This window comes from Oxyura jamaicensis, chromosome 2 (genome assembly GCF_011077185.1).
Source record: "Oxyura jamaicensis isolate SHBP4307 breed ruddy duck chromosome 2, BPBGC_Ojam_1.0, whole genome shotgun sequence".
Taxonomy (NCBI): domain Eukaryota; kingdom Metazoa; phylum Chordata; class Aves; order Anseriformes; family Anatidae; genus Oxyura; species Oxyura jamaicensis.
Window position 1 is genome coordinate 139,975,498 of NC_048894.1, and position 21,157 is coordinate 139,996,654.

At 35.1% G+C, this 21,157-nt stretch overlaps 1 protein-coding gene across 1 annotated transcript in view; it reads right to left on the minus strand.

Annotated features, from left to right (window-relative positions):
• ANGPT1 (angiopoietin 1) overlaps positions 1 to 21,157 on the minus strand; it is a 174,104-nt gene that overhangs the window by 30,219 nt on the left and 122,728 nt on the right. The window contains exon 7 of the mRNA XM_035318508.1: positions 12,491 to 12,657. Coding sequence (XP_035174399.1) covers positions 12,491 to 12,657 — 167 coding nt within the window. The remainder of the gene's footprint in view (positions 1 to 12,490; positions 12,658 to 21,157) is intronic.

A 21,157-nucleotide genomic window follows, 5' to 3' on the forward strand; every position in this document is an offset into this window, starting at 1 on the left:
AGAGAACCAACCCCTATGCGGGCACAGAAAGTGAACACCACTCTGTTAGAAACTCTACAGAGATGATCTCCAGTCCATGCCATTCTTTGCTTACACATTGTGGAGATTTTAAGTTTGAACTTCCAGCTAATTAAAGGTGAAACTAATGTCATGTCTGTCAGGGTTGGGTCCCATTTAATAAACCAGAAAACCTTCCAAACTATTACTTTTTTTTTTTTTTTTTTTTTTTTTATCTGGAGATATCATCTCTAAAGCTAAATAAATTGTTCATAATCTTGTCAACACTTAGGGGTCAAGTTCAGTTTCATAGAAAACTTGGTCATCCATAGGAAGATACTTGCCTAACTGAAATCCTTTAAAAACACATCTCATTGGATGTATCCACATTCCATTCTTATTTGGTCCAGCATTTGGAAAAGTCAGTTTCTTCAGGTTTGACTACAGTTAGGACAAGAACAAAGTACAGGTTAAATCGTTTGAGCTGAACCTGTATCTGGATCTTGAAAATGCTTTCCATGCCATTACACAACACTAGGAAGAATGATACAATCATGGAATCTGCATTAAAGAAACCTAAATTTTACTGAGATACTTTTTTTCATCTTGCATTTTACTTCTGAATTTTATTCTTTTACAGACATTTAATGTTTGTGCCCTTGAACTCAAAGATTCATTATGCTGTAATGTTAAATCAGTGTACCAGTGATTTGCAACCAGTAAAGAAAAAGTCTAAATGCTCACAGTCTGATACTGTTTCCATCTATACCTTTGGACATGTCCTTCTTACACATCTCTCTTACACTTGCACAAATTTTCACTATGGTAATCAACATTCTGATGGTTACTATAAATATTATAGAATTTTAACACTTCTGGCATTACACAAGACCTAAGTAAATTTATAGAATGAAAAAGTAGCAACAAGAATTCTCAAGTGCTGATTAAGAAAACTATTGTAACATTTAAAATTTTTGTGCTATTTAATTTGTTATTAGAAATAGAACCAATGGAAGACATTACTTATATCCCTGTGATGGGCAGCCTGAATTTAAATGCCATCAAATCTTGAGGATGTCTGGATATTCTACACAGCATAGTTTTGATATAAAAAAAAAATCATCATAGGAACAAATATAGTGACAAATATGCAGAAATGTCTCAGTTTCACAAGGTTCTTTTATCCGGGAACTGTTTCATGTCAAAGCCCAACTTTATTAAAAAGAAATTTCTTTGACTAGATGTTACTAGTTTCTACAATACGCTAAATTCTACTTTAATACAAATATTGGTAGGTTGAAGATCTTTATAAATGTTTCAGCAGAAGAGGATTAAAGAAACACAGAGCCCCTTTTGCCGTTGTTATTGGGTAAGTGGGAGCATTTACCTTGATGATAATGAAGTCCATTGGCAGTAGGATTTTATAAACATTGCTAAAATATTTGTTTTACACTCATGCCTAGTACAAACATACAGTGATGACATAAAGAAACAGAGTCTTAAAAGGGAGAAACACTGTACAAAAGTAACTAAGTATTACTCAACAAGATAATCCTATCAAAATGACAGTATTTTACATTGGAAAACAGGAGAAAAAGAAAAAAAAAAAGGCCATTAGCTTATAAAAACCTATTCAGCTTTCTCCTAAGTGCCCCTGTTCATGCTTTGTCCCTGATAGCTGGGATATAGCTGGTGAAATCCCCACTGAATTACAACATGTAAGTTGAACCAGTAAGATCACTACTGAGTTTACATAAATGTTTTTCTGCAAAAAGTTACATACATTAAAGACTTCTCACAGATTTGTGTGCATATGTGGCAGCCCTCAGTGTGGTTTCACTATAGTGTTCTTGCTTTTCATGATATTACTTTCACACACAAGTCTAATATATATATATATATATATTTCTGTACAGATAAGTACCAGGTAAGAAGTAGTAGGGCCACCAATGGTCGTTCTGTTCTACTTTTCATATAACAATTTACTGTTCTAAGTTGATACTCCACACATAACAGTTGTGGTTTCTATTCACTCAACAAGAGAAGGGTTTAAAACCACGAAGGTTACATCACAACAGTGACGTAACCAGCAACATGTGTCCTACTGCAACAAAAAAAAAATTCAAGATTCACTGAGTCTTGGAGTGCAAGTATAAGCAGAGTTGTTTGTACAGTGTTCAGAGTTTAGGGATACTCCTCTCTGTTTCGTACCATATTTGCATCATTTAATCAAAGACTAGTAATTCAAAGTAAGACATATCCTGTGGAGCAGGGAGAACAATCCTCCCACCTCACTGACAAGTGATATCTCACCAAGCACCTACTATCCACTGAGCAGTGAATTCCTTCCTGCGTACTATCAGAGATTCAATTAAGAGCCTTTCCTCTTCAGCACGTATTGCTGCTTTCTCTTGGGAAACAGTGCTCTGTATTATCTCTAGTAAATGAAGGGTTTAGCTTTTTTTTTTTTTTTTTTTTTTTTTTTTTTTTTTTTTTTTTTTTTTTGTAAGACAGACCACTGCTACATTCAGGCTCAGGCCATGGGCTGTGAATCATCAGTGGATATAAATGCCTTGCTATTTTCAGAATTTACTAATGGTTAACTCTAGGCAGTTCTCTGCTCCACATGTTGCCTGATTTGGCTTTCAGTTTAAGGAACTTCAGTTTAAGGAACTTATCTCTCCCTAGGCATGCAAAGAGAATTGAGTGTCCCAGTTAGGGTCCTGCAGTCTGTTCCTAGAGCCCAACAGCTTTAATATTAGCACTGGAAATAAAGATTTCATCTCATCCACCTGTAAGAAACCATGTCTGATTTGTGTATAAGTACTTAAATTCACCACATCCAGGATGATGGGATGATGTTTAAGTCTAGTAAATTGTTACAAGCCCAATCCCTTTTTTTTTTTTTTTTTTTTTTTCTTGCCTTAAGTAATCAGTTGCCTGAATAGATGTGTTTATTTTATTGTAGATAAGCTTTTTGGGAAAATAAGACACTTTTGTTCTTACTCATGTTATTTTCCTTTAAAAAAAAAAGCATGTAGGAGCCTGGAGGAAGAGATAATGACATGCCCACTATGTTCCACAGTGATAGCTCTGGTGGAACATATTGGAAAACAAGTTTCTGTCCAGCTAAGCAGTTGAAATGCCCTAAAACATCAAAGGAAGGTAGATTCTGTAGCTACAAGAAAATATAGATATATGAATACATATATGAATATATGAAGAAGAGTTAATTCACTTTTGGTGAAATAAGTATATCAATCTGGAGAAGGTAATTGGAAATTAACCAGTTGAGAAAAAAAATACAGAAAAACAAGACTGAAGACAGTAGCAATTTAGAGGCAGCTTGAAAGTTCTAATAATGAAAAATGACTAATAAATATTTATGTTCTGTTGATGGATAAGTGGATACACAGAAATGGTTTGGTCACTGTTATGTCAGATATACTCTGGGTAACTCACACTGAAGGCTTTGGTTTTGTCCTGGAAAGCAGGCTTGTTGTAAAACATACAGTGTATACCTTGTAAAGCAAGTGAAATACTTTCCTAAAGTCTCAAGGAAAGAATCTGAGTTTATGGGATACCGTTTCTGTCTTTATGACATATCCTAGATATTGATGCATTATAGAGTTCTAGAGCTATCAGTGACCAAAACAAGGCATGAAATGAAATATTAGGGGCTTCTAATGGTGTTTTTTACAGGTACAGTCTGTACTGAAAATACAAACTTGTACTTTCAGAATTGTATACAGAACTGTATATAACTGTATAGAGAATTTAATTTCTATATGAAAATAGTACTATTTCCAGGCTGACCTTACATATATGAACACATTTGGTGTTCCTTAAAAAAAAAAAAAAAAAAAAAAAAGGAGATTTTTTGCTATCGTCTGAAATGCAAAAAAAAAAAGAAAAATATTGTGATTGACTGATTTTGAAAGTTGAGGAAATTTGTGCTCTTCTAAGTATATTACTGTAACTGAGTGTATAGACACTCTTTATCAAAAGGGCCTGAAGAATAATACCCGACTTCATTTTACTTGGGATTATAATCATACAATCATTCAGGCTGGAAAAAAACTCCAAGATAGTCTAGTCCAAGGCCCTGCTATAATTGCCCCAGAGAGTTGTGGTCAAAGGTTCCATGTGCAGTTGGAGGCTGGTGATGAGTGTTGTCATTCAGGGGTCACTCTATCAGAGGAAATAATACATGTTCTGTGCATGAAATTATTTTTTCCTATGACAACTATAATGTACCATATTCCTCAATATAATTTATTATTATTATTATTATTATTTAATTTCTCACTTTTCAGGATAACTAAGTTATAGTTAGAGAAAAGTAAACATCACTACCTTTCTGTCATATGAAAATGAACTATGTTTGTACAACACCTCATTGGTAGTTCTGTAACGATTTGTAGTTCTTGGAAAATCAACTATTATACTTCATATAGACAAATACAGTTTGAATATCTGTTATAGCACAATCATATCATAGAGTTATAGAATGGTTTGGGTTGGAAGGGACCTTGAAGATCATCCAATTCTAACCCCCCTGCCATATGCAAGGATGCTACCCACTAGATCAGGTTGCCCAGGACCTTGTCCAACCTGGCCTTGAACATCTCCAGGGATGGGGCATGCACAGATTCTCTGGGCAACCTGTTCCAGTGCCTCAACATCCTCTGAGTGCAGAATTTCCTCCTAAAATCTATTCTTACTCTCACATCTTTTAGTTTAAAACCATTCCTCCTGTCCTATCATTATCTGCCAATGTAAAAAGTTTCTCTCTATCATTTTTATGAGCTTGCGTTAAGTATTGAAAGACTGCAATGAGGTTTCCCCAGAGACTTTTCTTCTTCAGGCTGAACATGCCCCGCTCTCTCAGCCTTTTTTCATAGAAGAGGTGCTACTGCCCTCTGATCATATTCATGGCCCTCATCTGGACCTGTTCTAACGGCCACATCCTTTTGGTGCTTTAGGCCCCAGACCTGGATGCAGCACTCCAGGTGAGGCCTCACAAGGGCTGAGTAGAGGGGGACACCTCCCTTGACCTGCTGGCCATTGTGGATGTAGCCCAGGACGCTGTTGGCCTTTTGGGCTGCACGTATGCACTGATGGCTCATGTCAAGCTTTTTGTCCACCAAAACCCTCAAGTCCTTCTCTGCAGGGCTTCTCTCAATGAATTCTTCTTCCAGTCTGTCCTCATGTCTAGGATTGCCCCAACCCAGGTGCAGCACCTTCCACTTGGCCTTGTTGAACCTCATTAGGCTTACATGGGCCCAATAATTAAGCTTGCCCAGGTCCCTTTGGATGGCAAGCCTTTCTTCTGTTGTATCAGCTGCACCACTCATCTTAGTGTCATCTGCAAACTTGCTGAGGGTGCACTCGATCCCACCATCTTTGTCACTGATAAAGATACTAAACAGCACTGGTCCCAAGACAGACCCCTGAGGGACACCACTCATCATCGGCCTTCACCTTAACATAGAACCATTGACCACATCTCTCTGGGTGTGGCCTTCAAGCCAATTATGGCAGGGTCATGGCTTCATGGCTGCAGCCCATGCTTTATCTTCACTCAAACACAACAGATAGTCACTACATTGTGCAGATCTGCCTGTTACGTAGTTTCAGGGTGATAATGAAGAATAATGCTCCACTTCAAAAAGGGACTATTGTGCTAAAATGAATATGTCTTCTTTATTCTTGGAGAGAATACAGGGGACAAAATGCTTCAGTGATGGCAAATGCCCCCTCCTCCCCACCTAGCAACCCACCAAAATGAGTGTGGGGCATGGGGGGAAGATATACTCTACTGTCTTACCTACCATTCAACACAGCCTTCTCCTCTTCCCCTCAGGAGCTGCAGATCATCCCTCTTCTATTTATTTTCATAATTCTCTCTTACTATGCAATTGTCCTTCACTATTCAATCAATCCTTTACAGTATTCACTATACATGTATTCTCATTATATTCCTCCTTAACACAGAAGACTTCTCTCCATTCCTGTCCCAGGATAGTCAGGGCTATGGCACAGTGAACTACAAATGAGCTTTATGAAGTTAGAGGTGGGAAATGGTCGGCCGTGCATAGATTGCATAAATGGAGATTTATATGGATTAAGTTACATTTTATTATTCATAAAATCCTCAAGAATATTTGCATCAACTTTTAGTTAGTCAAAGAAAATTTAAAAGAAAAGAAAGTCAAAGAAAATATAAAAATCATGCTTTAAAAATATCTCCTTTTACCTATTACAGCATTTTCATTGGTAAAATTTAAGACTGTGCATTTTTTTTTTTCTCCACTTTACTAAAAGAAAAGTGAGATTTATTTATTTATTTATTTATTTTTTACCAAATTCCAGCATTAGTTCAATGATGGAGATTAAATAAATCATGAAGTTCCACCTTAAACAAACAAACAAAAACAATATTCAAAAACTAACAATACATCAAGGCCTCTGGCTCCAGGCTACCTACCTAGGTTGCCTAAGAAAACAGACATATTATACTATTGCTGAAACTAAATATACAATCTCTTAAAAAAAACAAGAGCTAAAAAGTCTACTAAAAACTCCCTGCTACTAACTTCCATAAAGTTTAAAGATTGCTCGCAATTTACATTGAACAAGTGATCTGGTTTCCCAAAGTAAAAACTGGAGAGAGACAGTATTTTGGGGAGTTTGGAAGCTTTGCTACCTAGATTAGTATGAAGCTCAAGACCATATGAGTGGTTTGAAATGATTTGAAATCCAGTTTGCAACAAATTCCATAAACTGCTTGCCTCTGAGGATGCCATACATCTACATCTACATCTTCCCTACATAACTGATATTCCCTTGTCAACTTGTCTCTTGTTTATTACTGACACCTTAAGTCAATGGTCTCTATTCATCCTGAGTTATCATTTCTGTCTCCAGCAATCTCAAAGTCCTGTCCACCTAGCAGCACTGACTTATCATTTAATCATGTTCCTCCATGAATAGGACCAGAGGTAGTCAGTCTTTGCAGTGATGGAATCTTTTCTAAATAACAGAATGACTAAACACTAGAATACCTTGTCATAGGGTATGTTGGGAGGGTGTATTCAATCTCTTTAAGGATTCTGAGGTACAAACAGTCTGGCTAATTTAAGGTTTTATTTCTCCCATTCTCCATCGCATGCCTTGCTCCCCCATGCAGCCCCTGCACCATGAGTAGCAAAACCAGATGTGCGTGCAGCCTGATTTTTTTGCTGTTCAAAATCCAGCATCAGCAAATCTTCTTTCATTGACTAATGTGTAGGATTATGAAGTGGGGGGCCCAAAATTCCAGCACATTCTTACTTTTCCTGGTTAATTCTGGAGCGTCTGAGGGCACAGGTCAGCATATATATGTATAGCTCCTAAAAGCAGCTAACAATGTTGACAGAGTATTAAAAGTGCACAATTTAGGTTTTACATAGGAAAAGAGGATAGGTTATGTGTCTTCTGAGAATCTTCTAACTTATTTTTTTTACAGTTCCATGAATACATCTTTTGACTTAAATTAAGAAACACTGCACTAAATGGGGGCTTGTAAGATTGGACTCATTCTATGGAGATTTTACTTGACACAGGACAAGACTTGCAGAGAAGGTCAGAGAGAGTTTTCACTTTGTTCACAGACTGCCTTGTGTTTAATCTTTTTGTGTAAATAAGAAGCCTAAGGATGTTCTAAAGGAAATCAATCACTATGATACTTCCAGGCTATTGAAGCTTTCACATCAGGTGCAACATTGGTTTTCCTGTTTCAGTTATTTATCATCATGTATTTGCTGTTTCAGTGTACACATTCTTATCTCAACTTTCTTCTTTACAGTCATCATCTGGGATAAATAGATTTTATTCTGCAATTCCAGAAACCCTTTTGGAGCTGTCTCATTTTGAAAGAGAAACAAGTATATTTTTAACATACATGTGTTCAGCATTACTTTTTTTAATCATAGATTATTTAGGCTAATAAAAAGTAGTAAAGAGAATACAAACAGCCTGGAGAAAAAACAGAACCCTCTGAAATCACCAGTTGGGAGCAATCCAGAGTGAATCGAACTTCACAAAATGTTGGGACTGGATTTTGGAAAAACAGCATTAAAATGATTATCCAAATTTTCTTAGACATCTTTTATCATTTTTTTTTTTCAATAATTTTCTATATTACTCTAATCAGATGCTAGACCTAGAACCTTTATAATATTTTCTTCATGTCTTCCAAATATATAAGGTAATGCTATAGCATGTACAAAAGACGTTCAACTTTTCAAAATTTTCCATTCGTTTCAATAACCTTCCTCTGTTTCAGATTTCCTTGATCTACTGCCCAGACTAGCTTGGAAATTTGTCTCTTTACTGGTTGTTACTTAGTTAGCTTGTATTATTTTAAACTAATATAGAGTATATTAGTTTATACTAATACTGAGTATAGCTGGCCTACAATTACTTCTGCAAACAGTGTTGAAGTAGCATCATTTAATGTGGGTCACCAGCAGAAAATCCTAATAGCTTTCAAAATAAAAGAGCATCTAATTTGTTTGGAAGAATAATTTCAAATTATCAGTCAGTGAAGTTTTGAAAAGGTATGTTGTTCTGTGTTTGAGGTATTGAAAGCAAACATGGAAAATGCCTGACAACTAACAACTGTGAAAGAAAGGCACTGCATGCAGAAGGTTATGAACTATGCTTTACAACTTCAGAGGGATTATTTAAATTCATAATGGCAGCTCCTCTGATAAAGGGCAAACAGTATCCTCTGAAGAGTGGCCAGCTGTTGAGGACTCAATAATCAGGCTTTTATTTGGCTTCCCTTCTGGAGTTGCTTTTATCAAAGATAGTGATGCTGGCAAACAAAATAAAGTGTTGTTATGTCATAGATACATTTTTGTAATAATTTCTGGAAGAGCCCAATATAACTTTGTTTCACAAAATGTCTGTTGGACATATATCTGTCTGGATATAGGCCCTAGTGCATTTGTCAAGCATAAAAAATAATTTAGATTTGCATGTGTCTTCCAAATCATTATTTCCAGAAATGTCAGCCTGTTTCGTGCTTGTTTTCTTTAAATATACAGATATGTTTGAGTAAAAAATATTGATGAATTCATCTGAAACTGCAGGAGCCAACAGAGATGGACAGTCTTGTGACATCTTCATGTTTCCCTCACTGTTTATTCCAGAATAACGTGAATGGAATTGATTCCCTGGTCCCTGGATAGTGGATCTTCATTAGTACCTTAAGGAAGCCATGCAGACAGCTCAAGCCAAGTAATTTTTGGCCTTTAATTGGATTATGAAGTAGAACAGGAACCAGGACTGCAGTCACTGTTCTCAAGATAAATTCCTACTGATTTTTGTGTATATGTGACTTGAATATGGGTAGCAGAATTCAGCCTTGTTTCCTAATCTTCTATTTTTTTGAGGCTTGCACACATGTTCTGATTTAATTTCCTCACTTTTGAAATACATCTCTTTTGTTTTTCTTGTTTAGGAAGAAGAAATTTTGTGGATCAGTTATTACAATTGTTTCCACATTCGGAAAATATGGTTTATACTGCCAAAAGATGTCCCTTTCTTCTAGTGAAGGAAGGTTTACTTTCCTTTCTTGAATATCTCCCTGTTCCTATAGACATATTGGAGATCTACAGTTATTCAGAATGATTTTCCAGGGCTATGTTGATGTCCATCAACATGTTAAACCTAATTTATTTAAGAAATCTCCAAGAGTCTGTCTCAACAGCCATGATGGAGAAACAAATTCTATGCCCAAGTTCTTTAAGGTCCTTTTGTTTGAGGCACAGATGACAAAGAACCTATGAAGAAAGGTTACCTATTGGGCTAGGGCTTGCTCTTTGGACTTGAAATTAACTAGCTCACAATATCCTTGTCTGTATGATTTGGCTTACCAAAAAAACTAACATGGGTTTGCTCACAGTGTATACTGAGAAAGTCACTGCCCCGTGGGTCCCCCAGTTGTGTTCAGTAATTGCCTGGAAATGTACTGTTTAGATCAGGCTAAAACTATTCCAGGAAAAGGACAAGTAATTAAATATACATAGGCATATAAATATACATAGTACATCCTTTCTTAAACCCATGTCCTGGTCCTGGTTTGTTGTTAGCACCTGAGGCAGACTCAGGTCACAGTACACAGCAGAGTTCCCAGGCTGTTGGAGGGAAAACAACAGAGCTCCTCTCCAAAACTTCTTGCCTTTTCTTCTACTCTAGGCACTTCACATGGACTTATGATAGGCAGACATCCCTTAGGCATTTCCAAGTTGGTCTACTGTATTACCAGATGTGCAGCACAGAATTTTAAACGAAAAGAAATACATTGCCACAAATAAACCCAGATGAGTCATGAAAAGAAGAAATCCTCCCTTAACATATGTGTAAGCATAAATTAAATTTTCTATACCATTCTGATTTCTGATCTGTAAATCATCCATGTAGGCCCTGTTCAGTACAGAAAGTTTTTTTTTTTCTTTCTTTCCTTTTTTTTTTTTTTTTTTTTTTTTTTTTAATGAATTCAACCATTTTAATTCACAGTCCTGGCATCTTCTTTGATTTTCACCATAATTTTTAAAGCTATGTGTTATTCTGTCCTTTGACACTTTTCCTTACTTGACAAGTATTTCTCCCATCTTTTCATCTTATTTTTGAACATCTTCTTCAAATGTGTAAGACACACATAATCCACTTTTACACAGTTTACAGTTCTTTATAGCCTTTGTTTTGAGAGATGTCCTATACTTGTTTTTACTCTTTGCCTAAGAGTGCGTCAGAATGGTTGTTCCTCCTCCACCTTCCTGAATCAGCAGAATCACTGAATCTTTCCTGAAACCTGAATCATTGCCTCCAGCAGCCTGTGTTCCTTCATCACTGCAGAAGCTCTTCAGAGGTTCTTGGTATTTGAAGAGGGTGTCTTCAGGGTTCTCAGTGCACACCACTGCACACAGTCAGCTCTGAGCACCCATGTCCTTTAAGTCAGGGGGTGAGCAGGGAGTTGACAGGATATGCCTTATTCCAAAGAACCCAAAAACATCAAAAATGAGCTAGATAAATCACATCCTTAAAGTTCCCATTTTTTCAAAATTCAAGATGATTAGATCAGATGTATTTTTTTTTTAAATAGCTTTAGATGCATCTCTAATTGAACGTGTTGTCTCATATGTTTCATTTGAATAGCTTTGAGGCTCAGAATTCCAGTTAGTCTCCAGTAGTGCTTCTGCTTGACACACACTAACCTGAATATAACCAGAAGCAAACTAACTCATACCACTTCTCATACTTTCTTCTCAGAGCACCACACAATATATCATACAACCCTGAGCCCTATATTATGCAGTTCCAATTACAGAACAGTCCTTTGTGTGCCATGGGATAGCCTTTGCATTACATGGGAGCAAAATTCATATAGGCTGCTTGTAAATATAGATTATGCTCTTATACACCATACAGTAATGTTGTCTGACAAACTCAACAGGGCAGAGAAGCTATTTTGTGTCCCACCTGGGTAGATTCCTGTCAGCAGAAAGAGCTAATTGCTCTCACTTCCATTTCTGGAGGGTGTGCAGGGAGTGTGCAATAAGCATTCCTGAGAATCATGTTACTAGAATTTAAAAATCTGAGTAAAAATTTGAGTATCAACCCAATTTCACACACTGTGACTTGAATGTTTAGTTGTACAATGTATTGGTTTCTCTCTTAAGTCTTATGATAACTAAATGTGCTACAATAAATAATTTAGGATTTTTTTTGTGTTTCATTTTTCTTTCTTTTTTTTTCTTTTTTTTTTTTTTTGTTCCTTTATTAATCAGAGTCTAAGTTTCCTATTTTTTTTACCCTATTTTTCCTTTTCCTTAAAAAAAGTTCTAAGAAAGAAGTATTATTAGAAGAAATTTTAACTTCATATGATGTTTTCAAACTATAATAAATGTTATGCTGTTACTAAGTCAAGGCTACCCAGTGTACCCACTTGGTTTTGTGTTTTGTCTCCTCTCAGTAAAATCCAGCATTCTCTTTTTATTTTTCTTTTGCACTAAATTTTGGGTTGGAAATATCAGATATTCTAATAGCATTTTTTGGTATTTTTTTTCTATCTCCATTGTTTCACTCAATATTTCTGAGGCAGAAATCTTTCAAGTTGTAATGGAGAATCCTTTTTTTTTTTTTTTTTTTTTTTTTTATTTTTTAATTTATTTTAAATTAAATTTAAATTTGGGGGTCTCAGAATGTTTTAAAAGTTATACTTTTTTTTTTAACAGTTCTTCCAGTTGGTGCAATTAGTTGATCCCCCCTTGTTCTCAGGTTAGTCTAACCTTCCAACCCTGAGAAATCAAATTTCTACTTTTTTAGCATCTTTTCCATTTTAGATGAAAATCATATTTTGGTCTTTTCTCATATTTAGCAGGCAAACAATGAACAAGATTTATCATTCAGCAGAGTCAAAAGAATTTCAGGAGATACTTACCGGTAATTCTGCTTTTCATTTCCTATGTGAAATCTGTCATACTGTGAATATGCCCGGTTTCCTTCCCAGTCCATTAATTCAATTCTTAGAGAATATTGCCTCTGACTTGTTATTGCAAAAATAAATTCATTCCCCAACCAATGTTCACCTGATGGGCTACCAAAACCCTAAAAAAAAAGTTGGTAAAATAAATAGATGTAATTATTGTAGTTGGTAGAATCTTTATACAATAATAAAATCATTGTTGCATTTTACCTTTACATTCTAATTACTGGGCACATAGCTTTCAGTGCCTCAGTCTGACAACCTCTAAAATGTGTCAGTAAATACCTACCATGTAGAAGAGTCATGTAATTCAACTGATATTTTTAAAGGCAGTTGAGATAATCAGTTGAAAATCACTTTCCAGTTACAAGATATTAATAGTATGATGCAACATCCTTAAATGGCAATTTTGAACAGTCAACTTCTATAATACATTTAATATGATTTTATAACTAATTAGCATTAAGACAATTAAACCAAAACAGAATTCTGCTATACACTATAAAACGTTTAAAGGAGACTAATCTAGATTATACCCTGAATTCAAATTAGCTGTGATGGACAGCTCATGCTTTAACCTCTAAAAAATAAATTAATGTACCTCTGCTATGACTGTCTGTCACAAATGAAGGAAGGAGGGTCTTGGTTTAAAATCCTTTTCTGTATATAAGATCCCCTGTTATAATACATATTTATCTAATTCTTAATCCATTAAGGGTCATATTGCCTAAGATTTTGTCTACTATAAAGCTTATTTTTCCTCATCTTGCTGAGGTGGCGTAAGATATCTGTATGTGTTATTTCATTTTAAGATATTTAAATTAAGGAATTAGGAATATTTCTATAGGCTACCCAAAGCACAGGAATGCATACTGTAACTTTATTTTCTAAGAACAAAAAATAAGCAGTAGTAGAAAATATAAGGTACTTAATTCTCCTCATATTTCATATATTCAGATGGTCTTATTTCCAGTTAAGCAAGCTATCAACTTTTCAAACATGGAAAAATAAAGAGAAAATGTGACCATTTTTCAAACTGCACTCTTAGACTGATATTTTTGTGCATCTTCCAGGTTTCAAAGTTGTATAAATTTTAACTGATATTTTACCATATTAAATTTATTTTTTTTTTTCTATAAATGTAATGAATTTAATTTACTGTATATTAAAATTACTGTTCTTTATAAACTATTAGTTTATTCATACCTGGGTACTGCTAGCTTCATTTTTTTTTGTCCTCTTTAAACATTAGATATTAAAATTGTATCTATTTCTGTTAAGATCTACTTCAACATGACTAGCTCATGCTTATTCACATTTCTCAAGCTAGGAAAATGAGAACCGGAAACGTGCTGGTTTGCCTATACGGATATCCCAAGAATGTTTGTAGAAGACTCTTGTGAAAATTTTCTAATCAAATGAAATTAAAGATTGGATTATGTTCTTGTCTTTGATACAATTCACCCTCTGTTGCTAAGTTGTGACTGCCAAATATATGAAAGAAACAACAGAAAAGAACAGTAAAACATTTCTGCTTCTGGAGCAGACTAGACTGCATTCAGTCTCAAGTATTTTCCTTCACAATGGTACATTTTTCTCTGTAATAACAATTGACATTTCCTCCCAGTTTCAAATCACAAATTAAACCACGTGATCTGTCATTAATTTAAATATGTCTGTAAGAAACATTGGAAAGAAATCAACATCATGTACAATATTTTAGTCACTCCTAATGTGAGATAGAAACACTGAAAATCAGTCCTCTCTTTTTTTGCATTCCTCTTTCACTGTCCAAGATCCAGCCTCGGCTAGTTGGGGCATATGAGGATGAAATCCTGCCTCCCCAGTAGGTGTGCTGACCCTGCTTGAAGCTGCATCATAGCTAAGACTTTAGTCAAGCAAAGCACAGGTATCCTAGCTGCAAACTTCTAATGAAAATGAATTTGAAAACCTTGGACTATGATGAGTCTCAGAGAACTGAAATATAGAAGGATCCTATTATATGACATTTCCTTTCCCGCACATTATTTAATTATGTCCTCCTTTTCAAATTGATGATTTCCTATTTAAGTCCCTGTAAAGCTGGTTGTAGCTAATCCTGGCAAAACCTTGCTTTGATCACATAAGTCTCTCAGTGTGAGCCCTGCTCCTCAAGCTTTCCCATAATGATGCGTCTGTATCTCTAACCTACTGCGTTGATTGCCTTTGCATGCATATTTGACTTTGTAAATACTTTCCTAAAATACAAGGGCTTGTTCCTCACCAGCATAAACCCTAAATGTGGCTAAATAGCTTTCTACATTTTATACTTGTTCCTTTGGTCCTTTTATAGAATCATAGAAAGGTTTGAGTTGGAAGGGACCTTATAGATTATCTCATTCCAACCACGCTGGAACACCTCTCACTAGATCAGGTTGCTCAAAAACATTTAATCTTCTTGCCTTATCTCTCTGCCCTGTGGCTCTCCCACACAGTCACTCCTGTTCCAGAAACTTTGGCAGTGCCACACCAGAGCAGACAGTGGCTGATCTCTGATCAACATCTTTTGCCCATGGTCACTGCCACTTGTCACAGAGGTAGGAAAAACATGTTTTGTGGTGACTACCCTGCAGACACTTTTCCCCCCTAAAATCCAGAAGTCAGAAGCTGGTTTATCATTGGAGCATAGGTATTTATATACCAGGTAAAATATATTTCTTTGATATCCGTATGGTTTCTTATTCACAAAAGATATATTATTCCTATCAGCTCTCTCTCTTTGAAATAAAATTTTCAGGAAATCCTTTCTCCCATTTTCCCAGTGCTGGCAAGCAGAGGGAACTTCCTTTTGAACTGTGGCTTTATTGAACTATATTTGTCTTATCTTATTTAGATTACAGCCTATTCAGGATGTAATACATGTGGCTTTTTTAACATTATGTGTTCCCATATGTGTTCTATATTAACTCTAGACACCGTATATAATTATTCTGAAATAATAATAATTTTTCTTCTTCACATTTGCACTTTCTTCTCCCTTTTCTCACATGTTATTACACTAAGATGAAAATCTATCACTAAGTGGTTTGCTCCCCTGACCAGAGGAAATGAAGTTGCAGCAAAAGAGAACAGAAGGAATATAAAAGGAAATATAAAAAAAATACATGGGGAAAGTCACTACATAAATTACATTAGAAAGAGTTATTGAAACTCACTAGAAATTACTAGACTAAAAATGATTCCTGTTTCATTTGTACTGCTGAATCCAATGAGTAATAGTTTTGCTTTACTGAAGAACAGCATTATTGAAACCAATTTTCATTTAAAAACAAACAAACAAACAAACAAAAAAAGTATTTTACTTCTTTGTCATGAGCAACTTCTTGTTAATTAAACTTGCTACTGAAAAACCAAGGAAGTATGTGGACTACAAAAAGTAACTCTGAAGGAAGGAATGTTCCTAAGAATGGGTAGTATATTTTATTAAAAACCTAATGTGTCTGGAAAAGCAAACAAACAAACAGGTATTCAGAGCTTTCTAAATCAGACAGGATTAGTTCATTTATGCAAAGCAAAGAGTTGAGAACAATAAAATCTCATTATGCCAAACTCAGATGTTTACATCTTGTCTGCAATATACTGCTCCTGTATCAGATGTGAAGAAAGACTTGCATAGTCTCTGTATTTTCCAGATATTTGGGCTTTCTTCAAAACTATACAGCTTTTCTTTTTTATATCTTACTTAGAGTACCACTGGTAAAAGAACACTACTACTTTGACAAGATACCTTGCATGTAGGTATCATGCAGAGGAAAATGGCATATTCTTCTCAAACAAAGAAACAAAAAATGAAAAGCATGAATTAACTTTTAATTTCCATTCCCAGCCCCAAGGGTGGCATAGAAAATGGTAGTAAAAAAAAGATCATGCCAGACTCTTGATTTTTCTTCAGTGTCTTTAACCTTCAAATACAGCTCAGAATTTTACCTTCAAATACAATTGTGATGCCCACCTGACTGCTACTTTTGTGCAATGCCTTTTGAACACTTTTGAGAATGGGATAGATGTCTCACAAACATGAAGTTTAGCAAAGCTTCAGGAGAACCACTGCCTGGGACGAGTAGCCCCAGGCAGAAAGGCTGAAGCAGCAGCTCTGCAGATGCCCATTCCAACTATCTCTATCAGCAGGCACAGACCAGCCAGCCAAGCACAGATGATTAGCACATATTGCCTCTGAGGGATCCTTAGACATCTGGGAGAAATTTGAGGGACATAAAAGGGGAACTCAAGCTATTGCCTCTGAAAATCTTAGTAACAGAGATTCAGGGAGATTATTAATAAAGTGAATGGGACTTCTATATGGTACACAGAACAAAAAATCCACAGAAAATCAGACCTCATTAGTCTTGCTGTTCATGACGCAATTCAGTAATCATTCAGTACTGAAAATCAAATAATGAAAGCCAAGCATTTTAGTTAACAGAACAGTTTGCCCATACTGCTGCTCAACTCTGTGGGGTGCCAAGTGATAAGATGACTTCAGTCTTGCCTAAAACCATGTTTGTTAATTTCTATGGACTAGAAGTTTCATTTTGAGAGTAGCTTTGGGCATAGTGTTGTATCTTAAAAGTTAAAATTAGGAGTCACCTATTTCTGACCCAGACCTGTCACCTGTCATTAAATATGTTTGTTTTCTATTACATATCAACTCTGTCAACATACTTTATTATTATTATTATTTATTCATATGGCTATAACAGATACTTCATGTAAAAAGCTTTGCACTTAAACTCAAGGAAGCACATGAGGTGATCCAAGTTATCCTCATCTATCAAGCTAGTAGGAGAAGTAACATCTGTTTCTGTAAATGTGTTAGTAGTTAACTACATTTTAAGTCCCTTTAAAACCCAGAGGGGTTTAAGTACTGTTCCAAAATTACATGTTAAGTGACTAAGAGACACTGTTTTGTCATTAGCTTTCTATATTTTGTCCATTATATGTTTCCAAGTACAAGGATTTACTCCTTAAACTTTATATTTTATTCCAAAAAAACTCATTTTGCTTTTCCTTTAAAATCTGCATAAGGTTTTGGGATGACTGGCAAACCAGGCACTTTAAGTTCCCAAAAGAGTGGTTATCATGATAGAGAAAAGCCAGAAATTTTCAGAAGTTTTCAAAGCTCTTATACATTTTCCTCATTAGCACTCTATGGAAGATGGGAAACTGCTTGCATTCATTAATATGCTTTCTTAACTGCCCACCACTAGCCACAGGCAGGATACACAAATATTTGCACTGACCAAGCATAAATTATTTTGTTTCATTTTATTGTTCACAAACTGGAAACATTTATATTTTTGCTGCTGCTGAAAAACTGTGTTATGATTGTGTTTTGGCCAAGTTTGATCGAAATAAGTTAGTTAAAAAGATGTAAAAATTACAATAAGTCAGTAGTTTTTTTAAAAAGGAATAATCTGGTAGTGTTTTGTACTACATTTAGAATAGTTTGTTCTTGTAGACATGATAACACAACTTATTTTCAGACCAAAGAAAACAAAAATACAGAATTTTACTGATAATTTTAATTCCATATATGTACTAGAATGGAGCAAAGGAATTTTCTGGTTCTTTATGCCTACAGCTATATAATAAATTGTTAAATTGTGTATATTCAGACATAATGTCCAACTGTTAAAAAAGTAAAAAGAAAAAAAAAATTCCCATTATATACATTAATGCACTTAACACCCAGAATCACAGAGAATAGTACCATATTTTATAATATTTACTCTAGATGACATCCAGGTTCTACATCAGCTCATTTCCAATTGCACAATCATTAACAGAGACAAAAGTACTAAAAGCAGTCATGAGTACAAAGAAACTGAATTCAGTACTGGTTTAAAAAATGACCTGAAGAATTTACAGAGTTGATACTTATTCAAAAATAATAAGTAGGGTGCAAAAGAGTTTTATTAGGTTTGGCAAAAGCTGTGGGGGTATTCTGCTTGAATCATGTTACTCCAAGTTCATTAAAAAATTATCTCTCTTACTTTATTTATTTTGTCTGATAATGTTCATAGGAAGCTTTGACTTTTTATAGACAAAACAAAATTGAAACCAGACACAGTCAATATATCCTATGGGTTCATCTCCTGTCAGACAATTCACTGAATAAAGCAGATAATAATTCAGTGTTTTAAAGCAGCTGTGTCTTCCAGAGGACATAAAGTGTATTCAGCTCCTTTTGCCTCAGCTAAGAACGTGGAATGGATTTTGTTTAAGAAGATAATTTCTAAATCATTCAGTTTATTTCTCCATTTCCATCATGTCAAATTATTCACTGTATATATATATATTTAAATATAGAAATAACTTTCATTTTCATCAAAGAATGTGTCAAAGAACGTTAACTTAAAAAAAATAGTAAAATATTCATAATTATTTCTATGAAATACCCATAAATATTTGGTGGAAAGTTTTAAAAATACTTTTGGAAGCCAGAGGTACCTTCTGAGAAGACTAAAACAAAACTTAAGTTACTTTCAATTTAAATACAGAACTGAATGTCTCCACCAGCATTCCAAGTTTGAAAAATGCCTCTAACAATCTTGTTCATATCCTGCAGCAGTTCAGGTTGCAGCACTTCATTCTAAACCAAATGTATCAGTAGACATACAGAAGTTAAATTCACTTTTACAGAAGTTAAATTCATTTTTTCCTTTCTCCTTCACAAACACAGACAGAATCAGCAGTAGCAGCCTTCACCATGAAAAAGAATCCCAGCATCAGAGCTCATGTTTGAAGTGCAAACCTATACAAATGGTACTTCTGGCTCAGCAATGTCCCCCAGACAAATAATTTTCCTCCACTGATCCATATCGAACATCCAATCTGGCCCAGACAGATTGCCCATCACTGGGGCACTAATAACTGAATGACACTAGAGAGTGACTGACACCAGAGTTAAATAATTATAGCACTAATATGACATGAATGCCAAGGTGAAGGGCTACTCCAGTGAGTCCCAAATGGAACTGATAAGGCAGGAGATGTACCACCCTAAAGAGAAAGCTGTGCCATGATGAAAGCACACAACTGTCATTTGGAGGACAGCAGAGCAGATCCATAATGATCTCTGCTAAAACTCTGAGTCTTCAAATCACTAATTAAAAGCAAACATGCAAACAAAAACCTCTCAAAATCTCACCCAGATGTTGTACAATAGCATGTCCATTTTTGTTAAGAAATTTTCTTTAATAAACATTAATCTTAATAATTATATTTTAGGAAAGGCTGTTACCATGATTACGCTTAAGAATTAAGAGAAATAATTGTTTAATTAAGCTGAAACATTACATACAATTTATTAAAAGTCTTACATGTGAGGAATTCCCCACATGGTTCTATTAACAGACTGGAAGACTACATGGGCCTTATCAACATACACTGATGGTGTAAAATTAAAGCACTGAAGGCAGAGTAAGCAAAAGTGCCAACACCACTCTTGAAACTGATGTTATCCAGTAATATTTGCATAGTAAAGACTGCTCAGTGTAACATAGTTAAAGCACAAATATGCTACTGTTAAAATAACACTTTAATTTTGCATCCAAAAATATTCAAAAAAATAAAGAGGAGTCCTTGTATAGTAACAGTTCCATTGCCCTAATCTAGTGAACAAAAACTCTCTGAAACAAACTTGATTTCATCCTTTTTCCCTTATATCATGTAGTAGAAATTAACACTGTAGCATAAGCCTTGGTCAGAACCCGATAACTTACATGAACACGTTTTCATAAAAGTGAATACTGTCTCTCATCATTTTGATATTATTTTGATATCATGTCTGTCTCCACTGGACACTCTTTAGATCTCAGCAGAAGCAGAGAACATTCTGGCTCTTTTTATAACACTGATGAAAGTAATAATCATCTGAGTAACCGTTTGAGTCAGAAGTGACTTTTTAATAATGTAGGGTGACATGTAATTCTTTATCAAAGAAGTGTGGGTCTCCATGAAAGCCATTACTCACAGAATATCTTAATGCACATTCCAGTCACTAAAAATTATTTCCTTATATTCCAATTACTTTGTAAATATTTTAAAGAAACAAATGACTTCCATGTTATATATCCCAGTCTCTTGAAGTAAATGACTTTTTCAGATGCAGACAATTTGTAACTAATGACTTCAAAATGTACTATCATAAGGAATGTACTTGTGCCTATATGTCAGTTATTCATATCTGAAGTGTCTTTTTAATCCCCTTGCACTCCTAACTCTCATGAGCTTATCCATTTAACATAATAATTCTATCCCTCTCCCTCTTGCCCCCCATCTTGTTTGTTTCCAGTACAGAAGCAGCATGCCTTCTGTCTTTTCTAAGGTCATGTATTCCCTAGCTCTTTCCTTTCTCACAGGCCCGTCCTTTTCTCCATTCAGAAAGGACCATGCTGATATTGTAATGTATTTTATATAATTCTTTGCACTACTACCATGGAAAAAGTTGAATCGGTTTCTGCAGAAAATAAAATAAAATTATGAGATGTGCCTCTAACTCTACAGATATGTATATAGATAGACGGATGGATGGAGCACAGGTAGTGCGCTGAAGGCTCTCCTGCTTTCAGGAAACCTATA